General features: G+C 38.4%; 1 protein-coding gene across 1 annotated transcript in view; it reads right to left on the minus strand.

The window, feature by feature from the left end:
• Positions 1–25,616, minus strand: part of bcr (BCR activator of RhoGEF and GTPase) — a 76,916-nt gene that overhangs the window by 17,588 nt on the left and 33,712 nt on the right. Inside the window, exons 2-8 of the mRNA XM_041970890.1 lie at positions 16,842–17,026; positions 11,260–11,364; positions 10,506–10,691; positions 5,507–5,614; positions 4,071–4,128; positions 3,896–3,948; positions 3,484–3,624 (exon numbers count right to left, since the gene is read on the minus strand). Of these exons, the coding sequence (XP_041826824.1) occupies positions 3,484–3,624; positions 3,896–3,948; positions 4,071–4,128; positions 5,507–5,614; positions 10,506–10,691; positions 11,260–11,364; positions 16,842–17,026 (836 nt within the window). The remainder of the gene's footprint in view (positions 1–3,483; positions 3,625–3,895; positions 3,949–4,070; positions 4,129–5,506; positions 5,615–10,505; positions 10,692–11,259; positions 11,365–16,841; positions 17,027–25,616) is intronic.

Raw genomic sequence — 25,616 nt, forward strand, 5'->3', positions numbered from 1 at the left:
GGAAAAGGGATCATATATTTTATATATATTAAAACCTTTTGATGAAAAAACTGACAAAAGCATATGAGAGTATTTTTTGCCCTGATGTGGAGGGGATCTTTAACAATAAAAAAATAACAAAACAATCACTTCTCCCAGCCTCACACAGGTTTTGCTGCTTCTTTATTTTTTTCCATAAAAGAGAAAAGAATATCTTTGGGGTTTGTATGATAGTTCTCGTTTTTTAGACTGTACTCTTTAAGTTACAGAAACAAGAGTCTCCAGAACAATTTATTTTCATATACATATTAGGGGTATCACAATATGAAGAAATACAGTTTTTACACATTATGATGTGCAAAGGCAAACAATACAGTTTCAGTCATTTTGGCAATTAAACATCTTAAATTATTACAAAAAGTAGGCTGCTACTTCTTACAGTGGACCAAATGACTGAACAGCACAGCAACAGATTAGGCTGGATTTGGTTTCAGAAATCACCTTAATTACCAAACTAATGCAACATCTATGGTGAGCATTGCTTAAATCGGAAATAAAACGTTTAGAAATGAATGGGTCATTATTCTTTTCTTCTTGTGTAATTCAGCTTGATTATTTTAGGGTTGAATGCAGACAAATTGCAATTAAGGCTTTGCCCTATGTAGCTGCTGCTCTGCTACAAACCAGCTGGCTCAGCATGTCAGAATTTCATAATGTCTTTGAGCGAGTAAGAGAAATGTGGCTTTTGCTGTTACTCATAACAGCTGACCAGCACATCATGAAAGAAACAGAACACAGATTAAATATTGAGAGGTCTTGCTGACAGCTTGTGCGCAAGTAATGGCTTGAGTTTATTTTTAGAATATATGCTTTAAGGGCCACCTCCGCACATGTGTATGTATATATGTTTATTATTTTTATTTTGTGTTTGTGCATGGGGACCTGTTTATGCTCAGATTACATGGAATTGTGTAAATTGTGTGTGCTTTTCTGCAACAGTATCTGCAACAGTCAGTGATGTATCTTTCCCAAAGGCAAACAAAACCGAGCGAGGACATGAGTGCTGTCATTTGCATTTTAATTAAGCAGTTTCTGTTTGCACCCTCCCCTTGTAGAGCTTTGCCAGGGCCTCTGGGGGCCACCTGTGCTGCTCTGCTCCTGCATGCCTCCACTGACCATTAGCGCTTCTTCAGGCCAGTGTGTTTCAGGTTGGATCACAAATAAGCACTCTGTCCTGCTTTACTATGTGTGATGTTGAATGCTTTTTCTTTTCCCCATTACTAACAATCACTAGTTAATAATGAATCTGAATTCCAACCCTGTCAGCAGTCTTCTTTGCAAGCATCATCATCCTCTTTGGATGCAAGATATTGTCTTTTCATCATCTTCCAAATAATAGCACGAATGAATGTTTTAGTGTTTCAATGAATGTAGAAGCTCATTTGATGAAAAGCAGACAAAAACGTGCACACACACACGTACATAAAACAACAACAACAACAAAAAAAGTCTGGGCTCTGTCAGTGATGAGGTAAAATATAATGAGTTTCATTGATTTCCAAGTGCTTCTTTCATGTATCCATAATAAATATTTGATGACTGGTGTGAGGGCCTGGGCTAACTGAGATGGAAACTATGGCCTGCAGGGATAATAAAGCCAGTGTTTGTGTGTGTGTATATGTTCAGAGAGCATATGGAACAGAGAGCAGGAAAGTGTCTGTGTGGAAAAGGTGTGGTAATGCCCCCCTGTGAGCAGGGGGAGGAGCTTTCTTGATTCACGTCCTCCTACCCACCATTTATGAATAATTAACTTGGAATCTGTCAGTCAGAGTAGACTGGTTACTCATTACACGGCACTGTGTACGGCAGTGTCACGTAAGCTATCAATCAAGACGCAGCCATTCATGTGGATCAAGTCATCTCCAGGGATGAGAGAGGCAGTAGGGTGGAGGGGGGCAGTGGGGGTTGCCATTGAAAGTGGGGGAGTAGATGGAGGGATGGGGAGACACAGAGCAAACACACAGAATCAGTCTCATCTAGGCATCCCTGGCATGACCATATAAGGACATGGGCTCTGCTTTAGGCTGCAGATTGGTGGCTCCTGTACAGTCATCTGGCAGTGACTTCAAAGTCATTTGGAGGGTGGGTTTATGACATCATCGTTTACGTGAATTAAACTGACGAGAATTCAAAAAGCTTGTTTCTGAAAAAGTTGGGATGCAATGTAAAATATTAAAGCTAGAGTAGAATAACTTGCAAGTGATCATTTTTTTTCTGAAAAACCAGCTGAATGCTTTAAAAACAAAGAAATGGGGACCACAAAAATAAAAATATTGTGTAATGTTAAATAAAACATGTAGTGGAACATAATTAGGTTAAAAAGCAGCAGCAGGTCAAAGGGCACCCAAGAGAGGATCAGTCTTTCGGAAGTAAAGATGGTGGGGGGCTACATTGCTGTGAGAGTCTGGGTTTGTAAATATTTCATTAATTTAAAAATGCAAAGATTAAAATATACATAAACAAGATCCAGAAACAGTACTATTTTCTTTGGGCTCAATTTAATTTCAGATGGACTGAGGTGAAGTGGAATTAAAATAGAACATTTCTTTGGGAAATCATGAACGGCAAGTCCTCCAGGCCAACAAGAGGAAGACTTTTTCTGCTCATTATCAGCATAAAGCTAAAAAGCCAGCAGCCATGATGATAATGAGGTGCTCAAGAGCACAAAGCATGGTTTTCTTTCACCTTTGTGAAGACACATTATATCAAACAATATTTTAAACACACTTTAGAGGAACAGAAGCTGCAATCCTTTCTCACAACAGTGTGACTGTTGTAGGAATGTGAAGGAAAAAAGTAAAATCCTGCATGAAATCCAGACTTACAATCCACTAAAAACATTTGGTGTATTACGAAAAACCAACAAAGAAGATTTAAACTGTTGAGCAGCCGAAATCCTCTATTAAGCAAGACTGGGAAAATACTTTCAGAACAGTTTTAGCTGGTCTCCTTGTTTCTGAAATGTTCAACATATAAACACATAAAGTGGTAAAAGTACTTACGTCTATACATTTTTTAAATATTTTTGCTACTTTAGAATAAAGATATTCTTAAAGATTGAGTTATATTCTCTTCTATTTAAAGAAGAAATTATATTTTGCAACATCAGCTTTGGTAAAACCTTCAGTTGCAATTAGAAGAGTGCATGGAAACTGTTTTTATGTTCATTTAATTTTGTTTTAATTTTGTTTTTGTGATGCACATTCAGAAGAGTGTAAAACTTGTCAGAAGTGGCAAATATTAAGACGACATGACACACAAGCTCTTGTTGTTGTGGATTTTCATAAAATTGCTTCAAATTAGCTATGTTGACTGCAAATTCAGCTACCACCTTAAACTAATAAAATCTTACCCTATCTGACAGTTCAGACATATCAAAGCTGTCTCAATAATTCAGCACAACTTTTGGTTGGAAAGTGAATTTGTGAAAGTCTGAGCACACACCTCTCCCTTCTTGACCGTCATAGACTGCCGCCTGGATGTAGTCTCCTCGTTGATGCTGGACAGAAAGTTCTGGGAAATCCGCAAGGCGTCTTGGAGGAGCGCGTGGTCCGGATGACCTGTGGGTGTGTGTTTGAGCAAGTCCTAACAGCACATGAAGAAAAGCTAAGTTGTCAAAGTGAAAATACCCAGTTACACATACAAGTATTTTATTCCATCCTCCTTCTTAAAACCTGTAGCTAAAATACAGATCTACTGAACACAGAACCATCAATGAAAAAGCAGATTTTTGGCATTTGGCTCAAGTTTATTAAGGTTAGCTAGATGCTATTAGCTAAAGTCCTGACTCATCATAGTAATGGCAAAATTAATTCCAAAGGCAGATCTCAACATGGGAGTACCCTCTCTTACTTACATGTAACACCAGTGTGCTGCGAGTCACTCTGTCCACTGGTTTATACAGCAAAGCTGCAAATAAAATATGACAGAAACCACACTGAATTTTTCATTTGACTGAATTAATATCATATGTAAAGATTCAAATGCACGTTATATTTTAAATAAACTAAGTATTACATGACACGACTAACCTTCTAGAGAGTTCTTGGCTGTCTCCTTACAGTCTTTAGGGCTCCGCACCTTCAGGTTCTGTTTAGAAAGAGTTAAAGAGGCATTTAAAAACCAGCTCAGTATGGTTAAGCTACATGAAGTCATGGTGAGGTTATTAGCTCTGAGGTCATCCCATTTCAGATTAATTATGCCATCCTCAGCAGCTTTTCTTCCCTCCATCATGCTCAGATGGTCATGCATCATTACTTAGACCATTAACAACCCTACATGATTAAATTTCCCATCCAGCACGTAGACACCAACCTCAGCACTGACTGGCAGGCCTCATAAAACATAGACGAAGACTTATATATCAGATAGTGTCATACACTCGATAACAAGAAGAAGAAATGGTTCAGAAGCTCCAGGGTTTGGCTACCTAACTGCTTAACATACACAGTTTAATACAGAATTTGATCTTCATTCCATTTTCCAAAAGTTAATAAAATACTGCAAAAACTACATTTGCAGTCTGACCATAAATGGTTTTACATGGTTTTCCCAAGATTTAAATAAATAAATAAGTTGGAAATGTAGGAAAACGTTACATGTTGGCACGAAGACTATGTGTAGTGAAGGTGAGGGTTGAGGATGAGATCAAGCCAAATAATACTATCCGCATGGATTCACACACTTAATTGCTTCTGGGTGTATTTGTATAGAAATATTCAGCACAACATTCTAATTTAAATGCATGAAAATTACTGTGTGGGTGAATAATGAGAGTGTGTTTTGCAGTACAGCACATCAGGGACGAAACTGCTAAGCACTTGCAACTCTTCCTGACTCTCCAACACCTCTGAGAAACACTCTGCTGCAAGATTGTCGTCTTCGTTGGTGATGAGTCAACAGATGACGGTTCTAATAATAATGACATCAGTATGTAAAGCTGAAAGGACATCACATTTGTGACACTCATCTTCTATTGCACTGTGGAATGTTATCAGAGTTAAATATCAGAGGATTGCTGATCTGAGTGTTTGTACTTTTCAACAAACTTTCCAAAGCTCTTCGTTGGACTTCGACTGCTTCTTATTCCAGTAAGTGGCCAGTAATGTTGAGGCTCTGACGAGGATTCATCACTCCATTCGACCAGCTACCACTGATTTTCAGTCAGGTTCTTGGGTCATTTGGCATGCCTCAGCCTTTTGTCCCTGTTCCCCTTCCTGAAAAATGGATTCTCAAAAGCTACCCCATTATAGAACTGTACCCTATCCTATACCCATATATCAACAGTTTCTTTGCGAACTTGTCTGTTCTATGTGGAAACAACACTTGTTCATCCTTTGATTTAGACGCCTTTGCAAAGCACAAGACTGAGAATAAGAGAAAAACTTGCTATTGTCCAAAGAAACTCCACCAAATAATCTACAAGTACCTATGAGAAAAAGTGCTAACTCTTCCATCTCCGTCTTACCTCTGAGATTTCAGCAAACTGTGTGTTGGCCTGGCAGCATTTCTCTGCTGTCTCTACAGCCAGCTCGTAGTTATCCAGGAATGCTCGGTAAACTCCCAACTGGCTAGCCTGGTGGAGAGCAGGAAATATTAAATGGATTAAACGGCGTTTAGTTCAATGATCAAATTTGGCATTTTGACGGATTCTGTATATCAGTGTTTGTTTTAATCCAGCAACAGTAAATTTGTTAAAAAAAAAATTACACTTTAATTACAAAATTGCCAAAATTTTATAACAAGACGCAAAATCCTTCAAATATAATTGAGACAAGTGATTTCATCCAGTCTGCAGTGTCTGAGAGACTGTGTTCACAAAAAACTCAAGTAAAACAAACAAATGAAAGAGATGGATAACAATAACAGTGTTTAACTACGGTGGTCCTTGCAGCTCATTGTCATAGCAACTAGCAGGATCTGCACTGTTCTGGGTTGAGTAATTAATGACTAGTGTAACACAGGCTATGAAAGAACATTTAGGAAGCTAGATGGCTGAACAAAACTCCAGTAAACGCTGCTTGCCAGCGCTGTGATCCATCTCAGCTGTGAACAAAAGGACAATCAATTCTGCTGAACAAAAGCTGGCGAAGGAGAGAGTACAGAGGAGCAGAGATGGGTTCTGTGGGAATTGCTGAAAGCCAAATACACACACACACACACACACGCACACACACACACGCACACACTTCTAAAAATAACATAATAATAATAATTTTGAATTTTTACTAGAAGAGATTTTATCATGTTGCTACATTTCAGACCTTTTTGACCCATAAGAGTCAGAGTCCACTTTTAAAGAGCCATTCAGGTTAATTATTAAATAAATAATTTCATTCACACACATCATTTGTATCAGTTACAAGCAAAAATGAGAAGTCAGATTATCAGACAGACTGCCTCTACAGCTTTATCTGAAAGATTAACAGAAATAGCATGCACCCATTCTATCACTAAACAAAGCGTTCACAATATCATCACTCACAGAAATTATGGCAAAATAATACAAGAGGGAGCCAGTTCATGACAAATCATGTTCATTGTTTAAGATTAGCATAGAGTGAGCTGTCACAGACAAAACTTGGTGAAAACCTAGAAGATACTGTATCTGGGCTGCATATGACGTCTGCGTCATTTACTCTCCAACTGAACTGCAGCATCTCTCTGCAACACACAAATCGATTATAATGGAATAGCTCTGCTGATGTTTCTTAGAGCCCCCCCCTCCCCAACTGGTCTGGGAATCTCACTGCTGCTGTGTTGTTGTCAGACCTCTCTTTGTGCTGCAACATTATCAGTTATGATCCTGTTTTCATCGTAAGAGAATTTAATGTGGGGCATGAGAGCAGATAATACCAATATTCAGGTAGAAAAAAGTCTAAAGTAAAGGCTGCACAGGGAAGAGGGTTGAATGAGACAGGGAGTGAAATAAAAGAACCACCGCTGTAACCACAAAGAGCTCTGAATCAAACAAATTGAACTGTATTTTCACTGCAGTTCTGTTCTAAAGTGTAAATGATCCATGGAGAAAGCCTGAAGAAAGGGGACTCGTGGAAAGATTTTTTTATGAATTCTGTCATTTTGCTACTCTTTTAATATGGTGGTTTGAAACAGCCATCACACACACACACTGTGCTATTTCGCTTTAAGAGCAGAGACCTTGCTCTGGCTTTCTTATATACTGTATCAGCAGACTAATTTGCTGAATCCTCTTGGGGTCTTTACACCTTGGAGTTGATGGTGACACTATGGTGAGTGCTGTACTTTATATACTGTAAGAGAAGCAGTGGCTGACTAAGGTGCAACTTCAGCAGAAAAACCTGCCGGTTACCCACTTTGCCCAAACAAAATTATTTCACTTAAGTTTATTTTTAATCCACTTCATTTGTAAGAGTTCCTTTATTTCCAATGAAGTTACTGTAGTCAACAAATAACGGTAAGTAACACATTAGCGTGCAGGCTGCATGCAGATGGCTGACAGTGTTTGATGTGTGTTTGCATGTTTTTATTGTTACTGGTAAGACCAAAGACAAATTTCCTGCCTCAGTGGGATAATAAAGTACTTCAATACACTTCAATACACTGCAGTTAACCACTGCTACATCTTTAAGTCTGTTCATTTTCTTTTTTTTTTCTTTAGCCTTGACCACATGCTCTTTGCTTTCACATGGTGTGGGAGAACTGATTCTTACAGGAATGTATAGTCACAAGTTTTCTAAACATTGTTAGCACTTACTTAGTTATAGTTGGTATTTACAATGTATTCATGTGTGACAGATCTCTCTTTGTGTAAGCAAAAGCCATATACAGCTTTGACAGCACACAAAAGGACTGAAACCAGTCCTGAATTGTGACATTTAATGGCATAAAACTGTCCCAAAATGATGACTTGTGCACATATTTTTTACCCCAGAAAGGGAGACAAAGGAGGAAGGTGAGAAGTAAGGCTGCTTTCTAATCCTGCAATCCTGTGTCCTGCCCTGGGCCACACAATCTGCACCACAGCGGAGGCCATTCAGAGCATGACAGTTTGAATGTGGAAGGAATACACCCCACATGTCTGCCGGCTACATCCACAGAGCTATGCATAACGGCACGAAGGCTTACGGAGTGTGCCTACAAAACTGCTAAACTACTAAAAAACTGCTTTGATTGATAAAAAAAAAAAAAGTAATTAGCTTTATTCAGCTCAGGATTTACACTGTGTGAGAGTAGGTGTGTAATCCACAGCAGAAAACAACATTACACAAACAGGCTCATGAGAGGCTACAGTCATTATATGAAAAGGATGAATTTAGCCTGGGTTAAAAGCTGCTCTGACAGCCTCAAGATAATTTCTTAAAATGAGAAAAAGTGCTGTTTAGTTCATAGATATCCTGATAGATACAGATAGAAGGATTTTTACAGCTAAATGAAGCAGGTTACATAGCTTGCTCTGTGAGGCTGTATATTAGTGCTTTGAGTTTGATGCCAACATCAGCCTGCATGATACACAGTGGGGATGCTGATATATTTTTGGTGCTCCATCTATGAAGAAAACCCTCAAAGGCGGTTTATCTGTTAGCCTGTCTTCCTTTACAGTTCAAAATCCTCCCTTTTCCACCCTGTAAGAAGCCAGTGTTTAGGAGGAGCAGAATCACAGCCCTGTTTTCAGTCTTCAAACGCTTCTCTCTGACACTCACACTCACAACCTGTCACAGACGCTTTGCCCCTTTCTCTTTTCTCGTCTTCTCACCATCTTTGTGCTGATGTTTCATGATTCCTAAGCTCTCTCAGATTTCAGAGTCATGGTGAGACAGCTCTATCAGAGCTGCAGCAGTCTAAATCTACTTGCCATGTTGGCTCCCATCCTCTCTCAGACATCCCTACCCCCACAAATGCTGTCGGGCTGTGAGCATCACCTCCTCTACTCCCATCTAATCTCTCCATCCCTCCTCATTTAAATTGAGTGGGTGTAATGTAGCATTTTTAACCCCAGCTTTTTTTCTCCTTCTTGTAAGCTAAGCTTCTTCTTCCCTTGACTTTTATTAAACACTATTTGGAGAAAGAGAGGGAATGAAGTAGGAACTGTTTTCAGTGTGAGCATGTGTGTGTACAGTAAAAACATTAAGGTGACAAACAGTGACTACAAACTCCAGATTGTCGAGGTTGATAGAGAACTCTAAAGGACAAAAAAGTGAACTAGACAAAAAAAAGTAAATCTTCAGACAAACTGGCATCAGTCTAAGGAATTATGCACTTTATTTTCCAATTCAAAGTTCTATGTTTGAGAAAGTCTTCTTTTTCTTGTCACATTTCACCAGAAACTTCACTTCATTCACCCTTCCTCTTTACATCTTTAGGGTCCACTAATGGAGGGTGTGCTACAATTTGCAGACCAAACGGACAGCATTGTTCTGAACTCTTCTCAGAGTCAACAATTATTCTACTTTTAACGTAAATCTGCCCTATCGTCATAAGAAACATATCTCATCTTTTCTTAGGGCTGATTTTGGGTCATTTTTTTGTTGGATGGAAGCCTAACCCAATCAGGAGGATAAAAGGATAAAATATGGACCAGTCAAACTGTCTATTAATTTGATTATTACCAGAATTGGATTTTCACATGCACCTACTTAACAGCAAAAGATACATAATAAATCCTAATTTCTTATCTGCAGCCCAAGGGGAAACTCCTGAGATAAATTAATAAGAATGAGTGTGTATGTGTGCGTCTGTGAGAGAAAGAGGCTCCTATTTATAGCAGCTTCTTCGAGACACAAAGCACACAGTGCTGCCATGGCCTCAACTGCCTGAGGCAGAAAGGGGGCATTGTGAAGCATGCTTGCACCTCCCTCTGTGTGTGTGTGTGTGTGCACATGCATGCATGTGCATGTGTGTGTTCAAGCATAAGTGAGTATAAGAGGGAAAGAAGCAAAAGGACACACCAGTGTGAGGAGCAGTATTTCTGAGAGAATTAACAAATGATTCATTGTGAGTTAATTGACCCACTGTGAAAATGATTAAATAGAACCAGTGTACTGTACATTTTGGCCCCAACATCATTAGCAGAAACGGCTATAGGGCAGAAAGAGAACAGAAATAGCAAGAAAGGGAAGATTTGATTTGATTTGTCTCGTTTTAAAATGACAAAGAGGAACATCACCACAAATCCACTTTTTATCAGTTTATTCAATTTAGCTGAAAGATTCTGCCTCTGAAAGCCTTCTAACTAAAGAAACAACATTACTATAAATAATAACCACTCCAGATCTATTTGTTTGCTTTGGGTGCACATCCATAAACCATAAATGTCGCGGTTAAACCTTGATTGTCTTTTGGTGACCTGTGCTGTCACTTTAATTAGGGATAATGTCAGACTGTTACACCAGGGACTTAACTGCTGTCCTGAGTGCACACACATGAAACACTCCAACCACTAACGGTTCAGCCCAACTTTGACTGTCCATATGCACAAAAAGCCTTACGAGTTTCTGGAAGAGGTCTCCGACTCTCTGGTGGTGGCTCCACTGCTGGACACGGGGCAAAAGTCCATCGTAGAACTCCTTGTGGATTTCATAGAGTTCAGGCACTTTGAAAAAGATAGTTTCTATCTGGGCCACGGTGAGCACGGGCTGTGACGTTGTAGCTGCAGCTTTCAGAGGCTTCATTGGCTGAGAGGAACAAACAAAGCATGCAACAGGTTAAGATGCTCAGTACCTTAAAGTGAGGTGATCTGGTAGTTTTAATGCACTGTGGAGAGGTATTTTGCTGGAATGGATTGGGTGCCCTTGTATTCCCCTTAGAGGGAAGGATTATCACCTTTAACTAGGTGAAGTGATCTGTTCAATAGAACAATGCTTCCATCCACTGGACTCAAGAGTTCCTATATTTTTTAATAAATCTGAAAGATCTGTGAAGTATTGCTTAGGCATTTAAAGTCAGAGCCAAATTTCACTGAAGTATGATTGAAATCACTAAATCATCATTGAAAGAAAGCCAGTATTTTTTTGCTTTTCTGCTTTTTACAGCTTTCCATTATTTTGATTATCATTTGTATTCTAATAGTAAAAACCAGACAGTAGAAAATTAGCCCACTTTATCGCATTACCGTGTTTCATTCTTACTTTTCAGATGCATCTACAAATACCAAGGAAATAGCTTTAAATTACCTCCTAATCTAGAAGTCAGATAATACTGATCATCATTGGTATATTATGTTTAATCTAAGTGTTTTCTCACCAGCAAAAGGGCCTCCAGGTGACTGAGGTATGTTTCCTCTGTTGCCAAGATCCCAGACAGGACCCACTTCCTCATCTCCAAACCTTTTTCCGGGTCACATTCAGTCTGTAACAAACACACACACTGAGTTTCAATAATCAAGAATTATAGTTCAACAATAGCCAGTTTGGTTCAGTGTGTTTTTACCTCCAAGAGTACATGAGCTTCATCTGGTCTAAACTGATCATGTTCCTCCTTGTTTTCATGCTGAAGTGAACATGAGTTATTGTATGAGTCATGAAGAAGGATTCATTTTATCAGATGGCAAAATGGCCTCTTGAAAAACTTAAGTCTTAAACTGAGGATTCTTTGTTAAAAGCTAAACATAAAACTCTTGAAGAATCTCTCAATGTAACATGTTGAATTCATGTCTGGTAACTTCCTCATTCCCCTCAGATAAGTCAAAGCCCACTGAGGAGCACAGACAACAGAGAGAAGAAAACAGAGAAAAAATCCTTGCGCTGTCTTGTTTAACCACAAAATTCAGAAATAAATCAAACAGGCAGGATCTCCCATGACAGAAAAACAGGGTCGGGGTATAAATACGTGCATGCATAAGAGACATACACACACCAGCCCAAGTTTGGATGTGGAAACATTCGATCCTGTAGCTTTTGAGGAGGAAAAAAGGGAAGATGGCATGAAGAATGAGAGACGTGATATAAATAAAAAAGAGCACAGATTAGATGGGAACGTCAAACAAGTCAAAGAAAACTGGGTAATTAAGAGACAAAAGATGGCAGAAGGCAACAAAGGAAGAGGAAAACAAGAGTATAATGAGTCAGACGACAGGACTGTGTTACCACAAACTGCATTGTTGTGTTGTACACATTTTATTGGCAACATACAAACACTAACACACAATATGTCCAAACTACACAGTCAAGATGTGATAAGACTTAGAGGGTCAAGACTGGTCACATGAAGAGGAGCATGTTCAAATATTGCTGCTGTAACTTCAGCTGGTCCAGCCTGCTGGAATCAAGGTGAGAGCCACATGAGAGGTGTGAACATGCTTTACAGAAAAAACTCATTTTTCTCTTGCAACACTAGAACCAACTACTGCTTCCGTCACCTCAATTTTTGCAGTGACCTGTATTTGTTTGAGCATTTACACAACTACGTACTATCATCAATTAAAAAAAGTATGAGTAAATGTGTAAGTACCACTTGTGAGATGAATTTACATGTATATAGTGAGCACATACATGTAGATGTCTGTGGGTGTAGATGCATTTATTTAAATGATGGGGCAAATGGGTTTGAAACCTGTTTTTATAGTCACTGCATAAGCAGATGATGGCACAGATCTCTGGGGGCTGTTTCAGCCCAACAGATTATGAAACACTTTAGGAGTATTGTGATCTGCATAACATAGTAGTTCTTTACTAGCAGATATCGTTCTGAGATAATTAGGTTTGATTTGTCACCAAATTCACGGATACATTAGTCAGACATGCCCCACCAACATAGCAGAGGTGTAGGTGTTTATCCATATGTTCAGTGACATTAAAGTCATTGAACCTTATTTCACTTTGGAAATTCAACTAAATGTAAATATAACTATCATGGATTACAAAACTATAAAGTGCATAGTAATGCAATCAGATCAGATAGGAACAGGACACAGCTCTGATAAGACGGTGAGATTGTCATGAAAAGCACATGATTTAACAAAACATCACTTTACTTAAAGCTGCAGCTCATTGTTGATTTAGCTAATGGTTTATTTCCATCAATAATGTCCAATACAGAGCATGTAAAATAAATAAATAAATAACATGATATCTGCATCCACAAATCAATAAGCAGATATTTTCAAATGAGAAGCCAGAAGAAACAAATGTTGCTTGAAAAATTGCAACACCTTAACTAATCATCAAAACGATTTTCCTGTCACCCGTCTTATCCATTAAGTGACTAATCAATGCAGCTTAGCTCATTAACATGATTTGGTCTCATGAAAACTAACATGCACTGAAAATGCATGAATTTTTTAACTGTATCGTCTCATCATTCAGTTTTTCTTTCTTTCTTTTTCCTCGTTACAGAAAGGATAAAAGAACAATTCTGACAGATGTATGTTAGGCATCACACAAAGCTGTGATGGGGATCTGTGCTGTATCCTGCATAATAAAGTCACCTTCACCAGAAAAATGCTTGAATTACTCATTATGTTTGGACACTTACATATTTAACACAACAACTGTTTATCTCTGCAAACTGAGACTGCAAATGAAAGTGTTTTCTAAGTAAATAAGTAATGCACTTACAATTTATGATTGCACTTTTGCACCCACAGCCTTAAAAATGGAGAGCCTGAGGTAGCAAGTGAGCTCCCGCAATATTTTTAAATGATGAAACATGAATAAAAATCCTTGTTGGGCAACAATGGGGTATTAGCTTTGCGGAACATTTCTACCAGTAAAATAACATGAGGGTCTACATTAAATGTCTAGAAGGATGGAACTGATGTAGCTGAAGGGAGACATAAAGGGTTTGTGAATCATTTCAGATCCCAAACGACTCCCCTAGGAAGTACCCACACTTCAGACATATCATATTTTATTCATCACCGTGGCAACTAATGAGCCCATCTCTGGGTTCTCACTGCATATTTGTAATAAAAAAAAGTCAATAGCACATTCTGCCATTTTGGTAAATATTAGGTTTGTGTGCCAATATAACCATGTCCAGTGTCAACAATCTCCAATATGTCATATTACAAGCCACACTTCACCCTTTGAGCTTACAAATATCTACGCAGGAGCTCTTCTTAATATTATTCGCTTCATATTTGTTTCTGGGTGGATACATTTCACAGGAAAAACATACAAATCAGCCGAAAAAAGTGCCTACTTGACAACTGGATACAAATAGCTGAGATAGTTTCTGAGAAAAGCAACTACAACAGCATTACTCTTCATTTCTCTGCCTGGCTTTCCCACGGAGTGTAAATTATAAAGGATCAGGTTGGGGAGGAGATGTGAATGGCTTTGCTTGCTCTGTTTCACACTTCTCAGTTTTCATTTTTCATTTTATAATCTGTTTAGCATCCTGTTCTGCTGTCCCTCATTTTCTAAAATGTCTAATGTGATTGCTTCCTATCTGCACGTCTGCTAGGTAATAGAGCTGTCTGAGAATGATCCTTTGGTACAGGAAAACAATGGGTTTTATTTGAAATGAAGCATTACTTTTGGTTGTTTAAACTTCAGTTAGATTTGCTCCACAGAGACAAAGCTGGTGCCTTTTTTTTTCCTTCCTGGAAATGATGTGCACAATGCTGAATCATGCAGTGTGATTAAATTTCTGATGTTGATAATTTAATGCTGACTTAGCAGGAAGAAAAATGACCTCACTTATTAGATTGTGAAAAGAAGATGCAGGGTGTGACAACAGTGAGGATCTCATTGCTTAGAGCATGCACACTGAACTGACAGGATAAAGAAGGACAATTGCTGCATGCTTATTCTACTGCTAATTGGTATAAAAGTCCAATAAACATATAAAAAATTATCTTGTACTTTTCTAGGAAGAAAAAGGAGTGACCTCTGGTTGTCCTTGATTTAGCTCTGAGAACCATCCTCACATCTGTAGCTGACTTCTGATCAGAAACTTCCCCTCTTTTCCCTCTCCAGTGCCAGAAGGAGTCAGATTAGGAAAGTCAAAAACTAAATCAGTAGCATTGCTGATGGTGACTCATCACAGTGATGTAATAAAACCATCAGGCTAAACCAACCGCAGCTTGTCTGGGCTCTGATTCATCAATTAGAGAAGGAGACGGGTGGTGTTTGAAGAGGAGTTGTCAAAGGGCAAATTTAGGACGATGGTAACTTCATTTTGATGGCAGTTATTGAAAGCCCGTCTGACTGTGTGGGGAAATTTGCCGACAGATAACTGCTATAGTGCTGTATAATATGTTTAACGGGCCATCTAAGAGCCAACTCTGCCAACTCCAAGCATGCAGTGTTGAGTCGGGGATTCTGCCTCTAAACATGACTGTTTACTCAGCTAATCCTCCAAACTGGGAAAATAAATAGCAGACAAACAAATGAAATTAAAACAAAATAAAAAAAAAACTTGAAAAATGGTTAAACATTACATATTTGTAAGTGTCAAAATATGTGGATCTTTGTGGGTAGGATCCATTTAAGATCCCTTGTGCTGCAATAAGCACAACCAAATACCTGCAGTAGCTATTGATCAGTCCTGCTCATCAGTCTGGAGAAAGTTGATCCCATTTCTTCATAGAGAAGAGGTGCAACTCTAGTATGTTGGTGGATTTCCTCAAAGGATACGTTAAATTTTTTACATTCTTTAAATTTTCTTTGATCGAAATAATTAATCCACTCTCAATTGTTGTCTTTGTGAATGAAACACTTTCTTTTGAGATTATGTTTATGGACAAATCCATCTAGTTTAAAATTCCTTATGTTGTCTATGCCAGTAAGCATTTCTTATTTAGATGTGGCAAAGAGGCCCAGATCGTGAAACTATAGGCACTATGCTGGAATGCAGCGTTTTCCTTGAGCCATCCCATTTTCCCTTCAAAACAACTGCTATTCCTTATTATTTACAAATCCCTACCATTCACAGATATGAAATACTGGGTCATTTCCCTGAACAGATAGCAGATGTGCAATCTCAGATAGAGGAGACACGGTGTGTATGTGCATAAAATTAAATCAGTGAGAGTTCACAGGTCAAAGGTTAGATGCAGCAGAGAAGCACATAATTTATTGGCACATTCATGCTATTACTCAGATTAACTGCCACACACTCACCAATTCAGGCAAAAGAACTGAGGGGACGGAGCTTCATGCTTCATACTTCCTCCAAGACCACAGTGGATAGAGATCATCTTAGCCTAATACTTTCTCCCATTGTACTCCTACACTCTAACTCAACCTATAGCCTATAGCTAAATTGTGTTGGGTATATACAAAGTAAATGATGCAAAAATAATATGTGACAGCTGGTAATGAAATAAAACCAAAAGAATAGATTCTAGGTGAGAAAACGGTGTGAATATGTTTGTGCATATATGCTCTCTCATTGATTATCTTTAAAAAAGCATCAGATGATACAGATCACTGGTTTTCTCTTCACAGCTGAAAAAGAGTGAAGGAGGAGGGGCAGGAGGATAAATGCACTGATGTAGTGGTGGGGGAGGTATGTACTTCTACATAATACCTTCCATGAAAAAAAGTCAGTCTTTTAAGGAGAAGGGGTTACTTTAATGAAAGACCACTCCTGTGTTTATGAGGGAAGTGATTTTTTTTCTTCATCAATTCTCTAAAATCTGATCAGATTTCTTTGCTCAACTGATGGCTCTTTGACAGGGCGGGATTGTTGTAAGAATAGATTAGCCCAGTTCTAGGTCTGCAATGAGGTCGAAATATGGAAGAGCTGGCACCATTTGTCAATGTAGACCAGCTCCAGTATGAATTCTGTATATTAGAAAGAGGAAATTTAGCTGATGACTGTTCAAAACAAAGACTACTTTTCTAACCTTACATGAGATAATGAGATGGTTCACTGACCGACTTAGAGGACTCCAGTGAGCCAGAGGAGAGAGTGTCCCGGCTGCTACGGCTCTTGGAGCTGAGGTGCGGAGAGGACGACGGTGAGTCGTCGATGTACGGCAGGATGTCATGGTGCCTCCGCTGTTCCTCTGCTCGGTCTGCATCGTAACCATATGTTGGGGGGGTCCCTGTGAAATGACCATCTGTGACATAAGAAAAAAAACTGACTTAGTGTTGTTCAACATTTGTTCAACACATTTCCATTTCCGTACTGCAATTCAATATTAGCCATAGTAACACAGACACCAACAACTGGATAATGTAAGAAATAAACTTAGTTATAATATAAAATACATTTAGAAGTACTCATTTAAATACAGTTGGCTCAATGGCTGGACAAAACCAAGATGCTTAAAATCTCTCATTGTTATATATCAAGATATCTTTTGACTTGCAAAACATATTTTTTTATTCGTATATGGTTTTCTGCTCAGTTTTTAAGACAAAGATAGGTAGATGTGCACCACGTTTGCTGATTGGCTTCACACTCTCAGAAGGCTGCCAAGTCTTGCAGAGTTAATTTCCAACACTAATTAATGCTTAGTTCAGGAAACTGGGGCACATAAAATGAATTTCTCCTGCATCTTTGTTCATGTATTCACACAAAAACACAAAGCTTAGGCAGGAAACACTTAAAAAGGCCAAGCAAAAACTAGCTCAAGGTTCAAATAAGTTAAACACCAAGTGCAGCATCTCAAGGGAAATTTTCAGCAACCTCCCTTTGACCTGTCTGCTTCCACGGTGGACATTATCACTTTCTCTGTGGGGAAAAAAATAGAAGATCTTCCAGTACAAAGTGCTTCTGTCTGTGAATATAACTGCTGCCATTTACAAAGAGAGGAAGAAACATCTGAATACTTTACAAAGGTCAGCAAGATTAGGAATGACTTGTTTTACAATGTTAGAGAGAGTTAAATTTGTTCTGCCAGGACTAGATATTAATATTAAGCACCATAGTTTAGACAAAACACAATGTGGTGGCTGTGATTTCATGATGATTTTATGGCTTCTTCCTCATTCTTATGTAAATAGGAAAATGGAGAGAATTTAATAAAAAGAGCATGTCCAGTGTATCCACAGCATGTCTGACCTTCAGTACACCCACCATTTGTTCAGCATACTCCCTGCTGTTTGTCGGTGGGTGCAGCTCCATCCCTGCCTCTACCAGTGACATCCTGCCAGGGGAAAACCAACATAAAGACTCTGTGTGGAGCAAACAGTGTCTTCCCACAATGCCAAACCAAAACAAACTCAGCAGTGTAATAGACACTGATTCATTACTAGTCTAAAAATACTGGGTTTGGATATGAAAAAAATACCAAGTGGGAAATAAGTGTGTACCCTCCTGGTTTCTTTTTCTTTTCTTTTTGGTTTTTCTAACTCTAACTCTGTATGTTCATGTTAGGAGACACGACTTCTCCATAACTGACCTTTAATAGCAGTTTTTCTACAAAACTCAAACAAATGTAGGACCTTTTTTTTTTATTCAAATCATGTTGCTTTGGAAAAATAACATCACTCAATAAACCCTGTGTGGATGCTCGTGTGCGTGTTGTTCTGGGAATGCCTTTTGGTGCCTACACATAATGCCTCAGGCCAAACATACTGAGCAACCCAGCAAACATCGTAGGCTGTAACCATCTCTTGGTTAAAAGGAGGAACAATCAGACCTAAAAACTGCAATAATGAGTAATGATGTAAAGAGCAGACAAAATAAGCATAGATAAAATTATATATTCAGTTCTGAATCTGTTTGAGGTGTGAAAGCACACAAAAGCTATGAGCTATGAGCATGTATCTTCAAAATATCTTAGCATATCATTACCTGGCATAGATAAGGTGCAGGTGTACAAGCACCACTTTGTAGTGGGGGGAGGACAGATATTTAAAATTCTGTTAATGGGTCACTATAGCCTGTGGTTGTCAAACATTAGGGTTTCAGTCTCTCCATGTCTGACTTCATGCAGGTCTAGACGTTGCTTCTAATGCAGCCTTGAGCAACATTCTCTCTGTCTCTCTCTCACACGCAATCTTTTGCCTTTCTCATGAACTGATGCCTGCATTTCCATTTCTGTGGCTTCCATAGCTGGCCTCTTCATCTTCATGATCTCTGAGTTGCCTCATTTGCCCCTCCTCTCCTGCATCCCACAACAGGGAGATAAAAGGAAAATATTACAGAAAGGAGCGCTGGGGGGGCATGACTTCTCCAAACAGCTGACCCATTGATTTGTACCTGGAGCTTCTGCAAAACCAAACAATCAAATTCTGCTTAGGGCTGCAGAAATAAAACTGCATGCATACAAGCACACACACCTACACACACACACACACACCCATTCCTGTAAAATGTTTACATGGAAACAGTGTTTAGGAGGAGAACTGGTCTCTTTCCTGCTGCAGGTGGAAAACTACAATCACAGTGGGAATAACAGGGGCTCAGCTGCCATGGCAACACATGGGTTTTTCCAAAACAATATCACAGGCAGTGCAGGGATATCGGGGTGTCATGTGACTCTGATTTGTTGATGGGATATCCTATATAATGATATACTGTACATCTGTGGGTCCTGCAATTTACTTAGAAAAATATTCCCGTTTTCATGCATGTAGGCATTTAATTAAAAGCTGCAATGTTATAGTCTTCCAACATGGTCCATGCTAAAGAAAGCAAACTGTCTACTGAAAATAGCTTTATATCTTTATTAATATGGTTGTTTTCATCGTTTGCCATCGTTTCTGATGCAGCATACCTGATTGAAATTAAATGGATCCAACAGCTTATCGGGTTCTGCTCAGTGACTCATACATCTGAATCAGGTGTGCCGAAACAGGGAAGCATCGGAAACCTGCGGGATTGCAGATCTTTAGGACAAAACTCGCCTACCACTGGTGTAAGCTAACAAAGCAAAACAACATATAGTACAACACTAGTGTAGATAGATTTTATTGTGCAAATGTTTTTAGCATCGCCATGTACAAACGGGAGTTTCCAATTAAAAAGAAACAATTCAAAGCAGCCATAGCCTGCCTTTATTTATTATATTGTTTTAATTGTTTCATTTATCTTTTTCTCTTTATTCTATATGTCACCTATCAGCTACTTTGCCCTGTTTTTGACCATGTCTCAGCTCAGGTATTCTTGGTCTCAGTCATGTTTAATGTTGCTGTTGTAACCCAAAACATACTGCTGTAGAACAAAAGCAATTAAGCATTGATTTACTTCATCCATTTTCACACATACAAGGAATTATATGGCTTCTCTGAATTTAACTGAGATAAAAAAAAAGAGCTGTAGCTGGCAGAGAAAGAAAAAAAAATGTAGCTTTAATACCTGCAGTGCTTTTTGTGTGGTATGGGAGGAAAGGAGGGGTGACAGTAAAAACAACAACAACAAAAAAAGCTAGCCTGAAATAATAACAGAATGACGAAATGACAATCAAGAGAAAGCATAGAGACAATGCAGCACACTGAGGGCCATGAAATTAAAGAGAAAAAGGGGCCGACTCTCAAAGGAGGCATAAGATTTCCTCGATAGCAAGCTTTCTTTCCATCCCCCACCAGACTTTCCCCCTTCAGCTTGACAGTCATAAATCTGCACTGGCTGTCGACGCCTTTATTGAACCTACAGATGAGCCCTGTCATCCCAACGTTGCCAATATAACCCCACCTTTACCTTGTCTTCCAACACACAAATACATTCACCCGCTTACCTTAACCCAATACAATGCTGATGTTATGCTACAGCAATCAGAGCCTTCTTTCTTAATCCAGCTATTTGATGAGAAAGAAGGTGATAACAAGCCCTCACCCCAACCTCTACAGCCTAAACACGATTCATATACAGAGTGCTAAAAGGACACAGTGGATTTGGAAGTCCTAAGCTCATTGAAGAGACCAGGTCTGGATAGTGGAGATAAATAAGACGGATCTTATAAACTGGAATTCTCATTATTGCTTAATATAAACACTGTATAACTGCAGTATTGTAGAAAGCTGTGGGAAGGAGAGGAAGCAGACAGGGGACTCCTTTCCCTGGATTTCCCCAGCCCCTAAATATCCAATTTAGAGATAATTTAGCACAAAAAAGAGGGGGAGTGGTACATGAGTGAGAATGGGAAACTGTGGAAATTAAAGTGAAGCCTCAGCTACGGCATCGCTGGAGGCGACAGACGTGCTGTCAAATGAACACAAGCAGTTTTCTCTTGTAATCCTTTCACCACTGCACAGCAAGTGACAGCAGTTAATTTCATAAAAGCTGGTATCTTGTCATGAGAGGCCAGATGCCGATGCATATTGGCATATTTCTCTTACAGTCACAAATATGTTATTTAGACACAAAAATCTGGATGTGTATATGTGTGGATGTGTTTAGCAACTCAGAAGATGCAAGAGAGTGGGAACTTTGCAGCCATCACAGAAACCATTCATGTAAATGTTTTACAGAAGCAATATGACTCCCATGAGATAAAGCTGAATCCTAAAAGGATTCCTCAGACAAAAACATGTAATTTCTATTTGGCAACACATCCATGTCCGCAGGGAAGCTGTGTCAATGAGAGCTTGTAGATTTTTATATATCAATTGCTCCTCTGAGGGAGCCAGTGGTACCAAAAGACCTGAAATTCCTTCTTTTTGTTAACCAAATGAACAAGCAGTTGGAGCCATCTGATATCTGGTGAAAACCTTGTTTCCCACCTTGTGGTATTAATAATATACTCGAGATGAGCAATCATAATAAACCCCTATGTTTGCTGTAGGTAATCTTTTTGTCTCAGCACTGATCAGCTCCATGGAAATGACCCAGCTGCAGCAGCTGGTTTCACTTATGAGGCTGGAGCGAATGCCAAAGCAAAGATGATGCTCCTTTAAAAACTAACAGCGCCCCCTACAGTGATGTAATCAGCCCTTTGTTTCACAAAAGAGGGATGAAAAAGAAAAAAAACAAGGATGAACGAGATATTTTTCAGAGTGATGTGGCAAGAGATCACACCGCATGATAGAAGAAGCACATTCATACATACTGTGTTTGTGAGGTGTGAGCTTTTTACTTCTTCTTGCCTGTGACTCCATCATCCACCGACTAGCCAAAAACAAACAAAAAAAATCAAACTAAGATTTATTTTTAACAATCCTGAACTATGACAGCTTTTTATCATCAGTGAGGTTTTGTGTATGATGGGTATTAAATGTTAAAAGTATCTTTATACCATGAAATGTGCTTTTATTATTTTTGGAGATTCACTATTTTCACTTGGGAAAATTTAATTTGTGTAGAGAGACATCAAAATACTGTTTATATAGTAGATGTTGAAGGGAAAAGCTACTATGTTATGTAGCGTCAACAAAATTTATATTTTGAGTATATAAAATGAATCATTCCTAATTCCTTGAGTACAATAACTGAATAATTCCTCATGGACTTCAGTGGTTTTTGTAAAAGAACTGAATAAACTAGCATGTTGAATTTGGCTATACTTGCTGGAAAGGTAGAGCAAAGATAAAATCCATTAAATTCAGATGCAGATCTGGTTAATTTACACTTAAATTCCCAGATACCTTTATGTATATATATATATATATATATATATATATATATATATATATATATATATATATATATAGAGAGAGAGAGAGAGAGAGAGAGAGAGAGAGAGAGAGAGAGAGAGAGAGAGAGAGATTTTTTTTTCCATAAGCCTTAACCTTATATAGTTTAGGAGATTTTGCAGAAGTATGCAGATCACTGTCGTAATTTACCTAAGATCTAAACCAGGGGTGGGAACCCTGGTTCTCGAGGGCTGCATTCCTGGTTTTAGATGTTTTTCTGCTCCTACACACCTGACTCAAATCAAATGGATCCAACATCTTATCACATTCTGCACAATAACTTATTAATTTGAATCAGGTGTGTTGGATTAGGGAGCCATATAAAAGGGTTCCCACCACTGCTCTAAACATGACAAATTTTACCATTATTTCTTTTTTTTTTTATTTGAATAATTTTTCTGTCTAAGAATTTCATTAAAAGCTGATAAGATAAATTAACTACAGTATAAATTGGAAGTATTTCTGCATTTTTTTTTCTTGAGTTGTTTATCCAACTCATGGCAGACATTCCTGAGGGCACCAGGACACACAGGCATGGTCTCCATATCAACTAGAGAGATCTCACTTCCTTAAGACAGGCATGCATGGCTCAGCTGAGCCTTTTCAAAAGTTCACCTGGCAAGTCTAAGTATGGAAATGGAAATTTAATGCATGTTTTCTGTTTGTTTGAGTCAATGGTGCACTAGGTACAACCGCACTGCTTCCACAGGAATGAAAGGGGGTAAGTAGCAGCCTGGTACTTTTTTAATGCACATGATTAATTGATTATCATCAACTGTAAGCACCTGTATAAAAGCAGAGGTTTATGCAGTTTGTTGTTCTGGAGAATTCAGAACAGAAATTGTTATTTCTCACCAATCTGAGAAGTATTATGAAGTAACTTTCAAACAATTTGGAGTACATCATTTGAAAGATAAGATTATTAGCAAGTGCAGAACATTCAAGATAGTTGCCAATCTTCCTAGATGTGAATGTCCCAGAAAGTTTAGCCCAAGCTCAGATTGTGCAGAGAAACCCAACAGCTACATCTCAGGCTCTACATGTCGTAGTAAGGATTTAAAATCTAAAGTCTGGCTTTTTGGGAAGGATTTTTTAGCAGAAATCCTTTTCTCTCTGACAAAAGACATGGCAGCACAATTAAGTTTGCAAAGTTCTAGCTGAGCAAATCACACTTAAAGAAAAATGTCCTTTGGGCTGATGCTTGGTCATCATGTACAGTGTCATGTTTGGCAAAAACATGAGAGCAGTGAGTGTCCTCTCACTGCTTCAGTCTACAGCTCTCTTTTTCTGTCTCTCTCTACAGCTGTCACTTCCTTTATCACAGAAGACTTTTTGAACTTTTTCCTGTCTTAGTAGACGCATGCTCAAAAACTCGAACACAGCTCAACTCTCATCCTGCCAGAAAAACCTTTGATTTTATAAGTGCCTGCCATGTCTTCTTCATCAACTACTAAAGTCATTAGGAAAGAGACTCATTATCCCGACCCCTAAAGCATTATGTCAGAAATATGTGTTCAAATTGCTGCAAAAAAAATAAATAAATTGCAGACTGATTAATAATACAATGTGCTAAATAACTAGTCCTACCCTGTAACATGAATAACGCTCAGAATGACAAGCAAATTTAGCAATGTGATGAAAATAATGATGCTCTAAGATCTTAAGTTACCAAGAAGCTGGCTGCAAAAATATTTACACAGACAACACTTAGACAAATAACACTCTTTATTTCTCTCTCATTACATAAAAGGTTTTTTTTTCCATTTTCTGTCTCCTCAGCTATCAGTGTTTCTTTTTTGTGTGTGCCTGATTAGTTCTTGTTTTCTCTCCAAGCTAGCCTCTGCCAGGACAAGTCTGAAATCTCCATTCAGTGGTAAATTTTGGGGGCAGACTTCAACTCTCTGACATGCTTTTTAATGCACTATGACCACCGCGATGATTGTGTGTGTTTCTGTGTTGGTGGAGAGCAACCTCATTCATTTGTCTACACCGAGGCTGCCACTTAAATCTCCATGGTTCACTTAGAAACCTCTGCAGCCCATCATAAGTAATGTGGGGTTTTGAATACTCAAATGTATCTGACAGAAATTAATATTCTTTATCCGAGCTGTTAAATTGGGAACATTTGCTAATTGAACTCATCAATTAGTATAGATTACAAAAAAGCCTCAAATGCAAGCCCAGAAAAACAACATCTTTATAGAACAATAAAACGGATGAACTTTGTATGATTATTTAAAAATGTGACTCAACAAATTTCGAAGGTGGCTTGCAAAATCAAGGAACATTTATGACTTGTGGTAAAACATCTTAATCAACAATAACAATGCAGTGAACTTCACAACTGTCTTTCAAGTAACTTGTTAGCAAAAGCTGGCAACATTTAGTTGTGCAAACGTTTGAAATAGGGCTTGACATTTTAATTATCTACTGAGGTAAATGCCTAACATAAATCTAGTGAATTGTATTGGCATATGTTCCAGAAAAAGACGTTTCAGCAAACATGCACTAAAACTAAGATATCAGCAAGCAAGTGTAGGTTGGTCTTTTGGGAGGGGGGTTGTTTTTGGTATCTGCAGGGTTTAAGATTTACTACATGTGGTTTGGAGCATTTGAATGTTGGGCAGGCATTAAGCTGTCTCTGTACATAAGTGCACAGAACAAATTCCAGTCTTACTTACAGCTGGTATTTTATCAGTGACCATCGGTAAATGCAGTGCATTTTCTAAAGGTCGTGACTTTATAGATCAACCTAAAAGCTTTTAGTCTGATATGAAGATAAAAAAGTAACATATAAGGCATTGCAAGGATTTAAATAAGCCTTAACTGACAAAAAAAAAACTGCAGGAAAAATAAATAAATTATCTTTACGAATTAAAATACTGTAAAGGCCTCACTGATAAGCATAACACTCATCATTTGGACTTGACTTGAGACAATTATGGCTGCAAAGAATGTGCAGCAACTTATTAAAAGACACAAATCATAAATCATAAATCATCTGTGTGACAGGGATAAATATACAAAGATAATCAATGAGATGCATATAGGCACAAAAGGCATTCATAACAGAATCTAGTTTGGTGCCACATCAGTGTCCAGCTGTCACAACCCATAGTATAAGAAGCC

The sequence above is a fragment of the Melanotaenia boesemani genome, chromosome 19 (genome assembly GCF_017639745.1).
Source record: "Melanotaenia boesemani isolate fMelBoe1 chromosome 19, fMelBoe1.pri, whole genome shotgun sequence".
In the NCBI taxonomy this organism is placed as follows: domain Eukaryota; kingdom Metazoa; phylum Chordata; class Actinopteri; order Atheriniformes; family Melanotaeniidae; genus Melanotaenia; species Melanotaenia boesemani.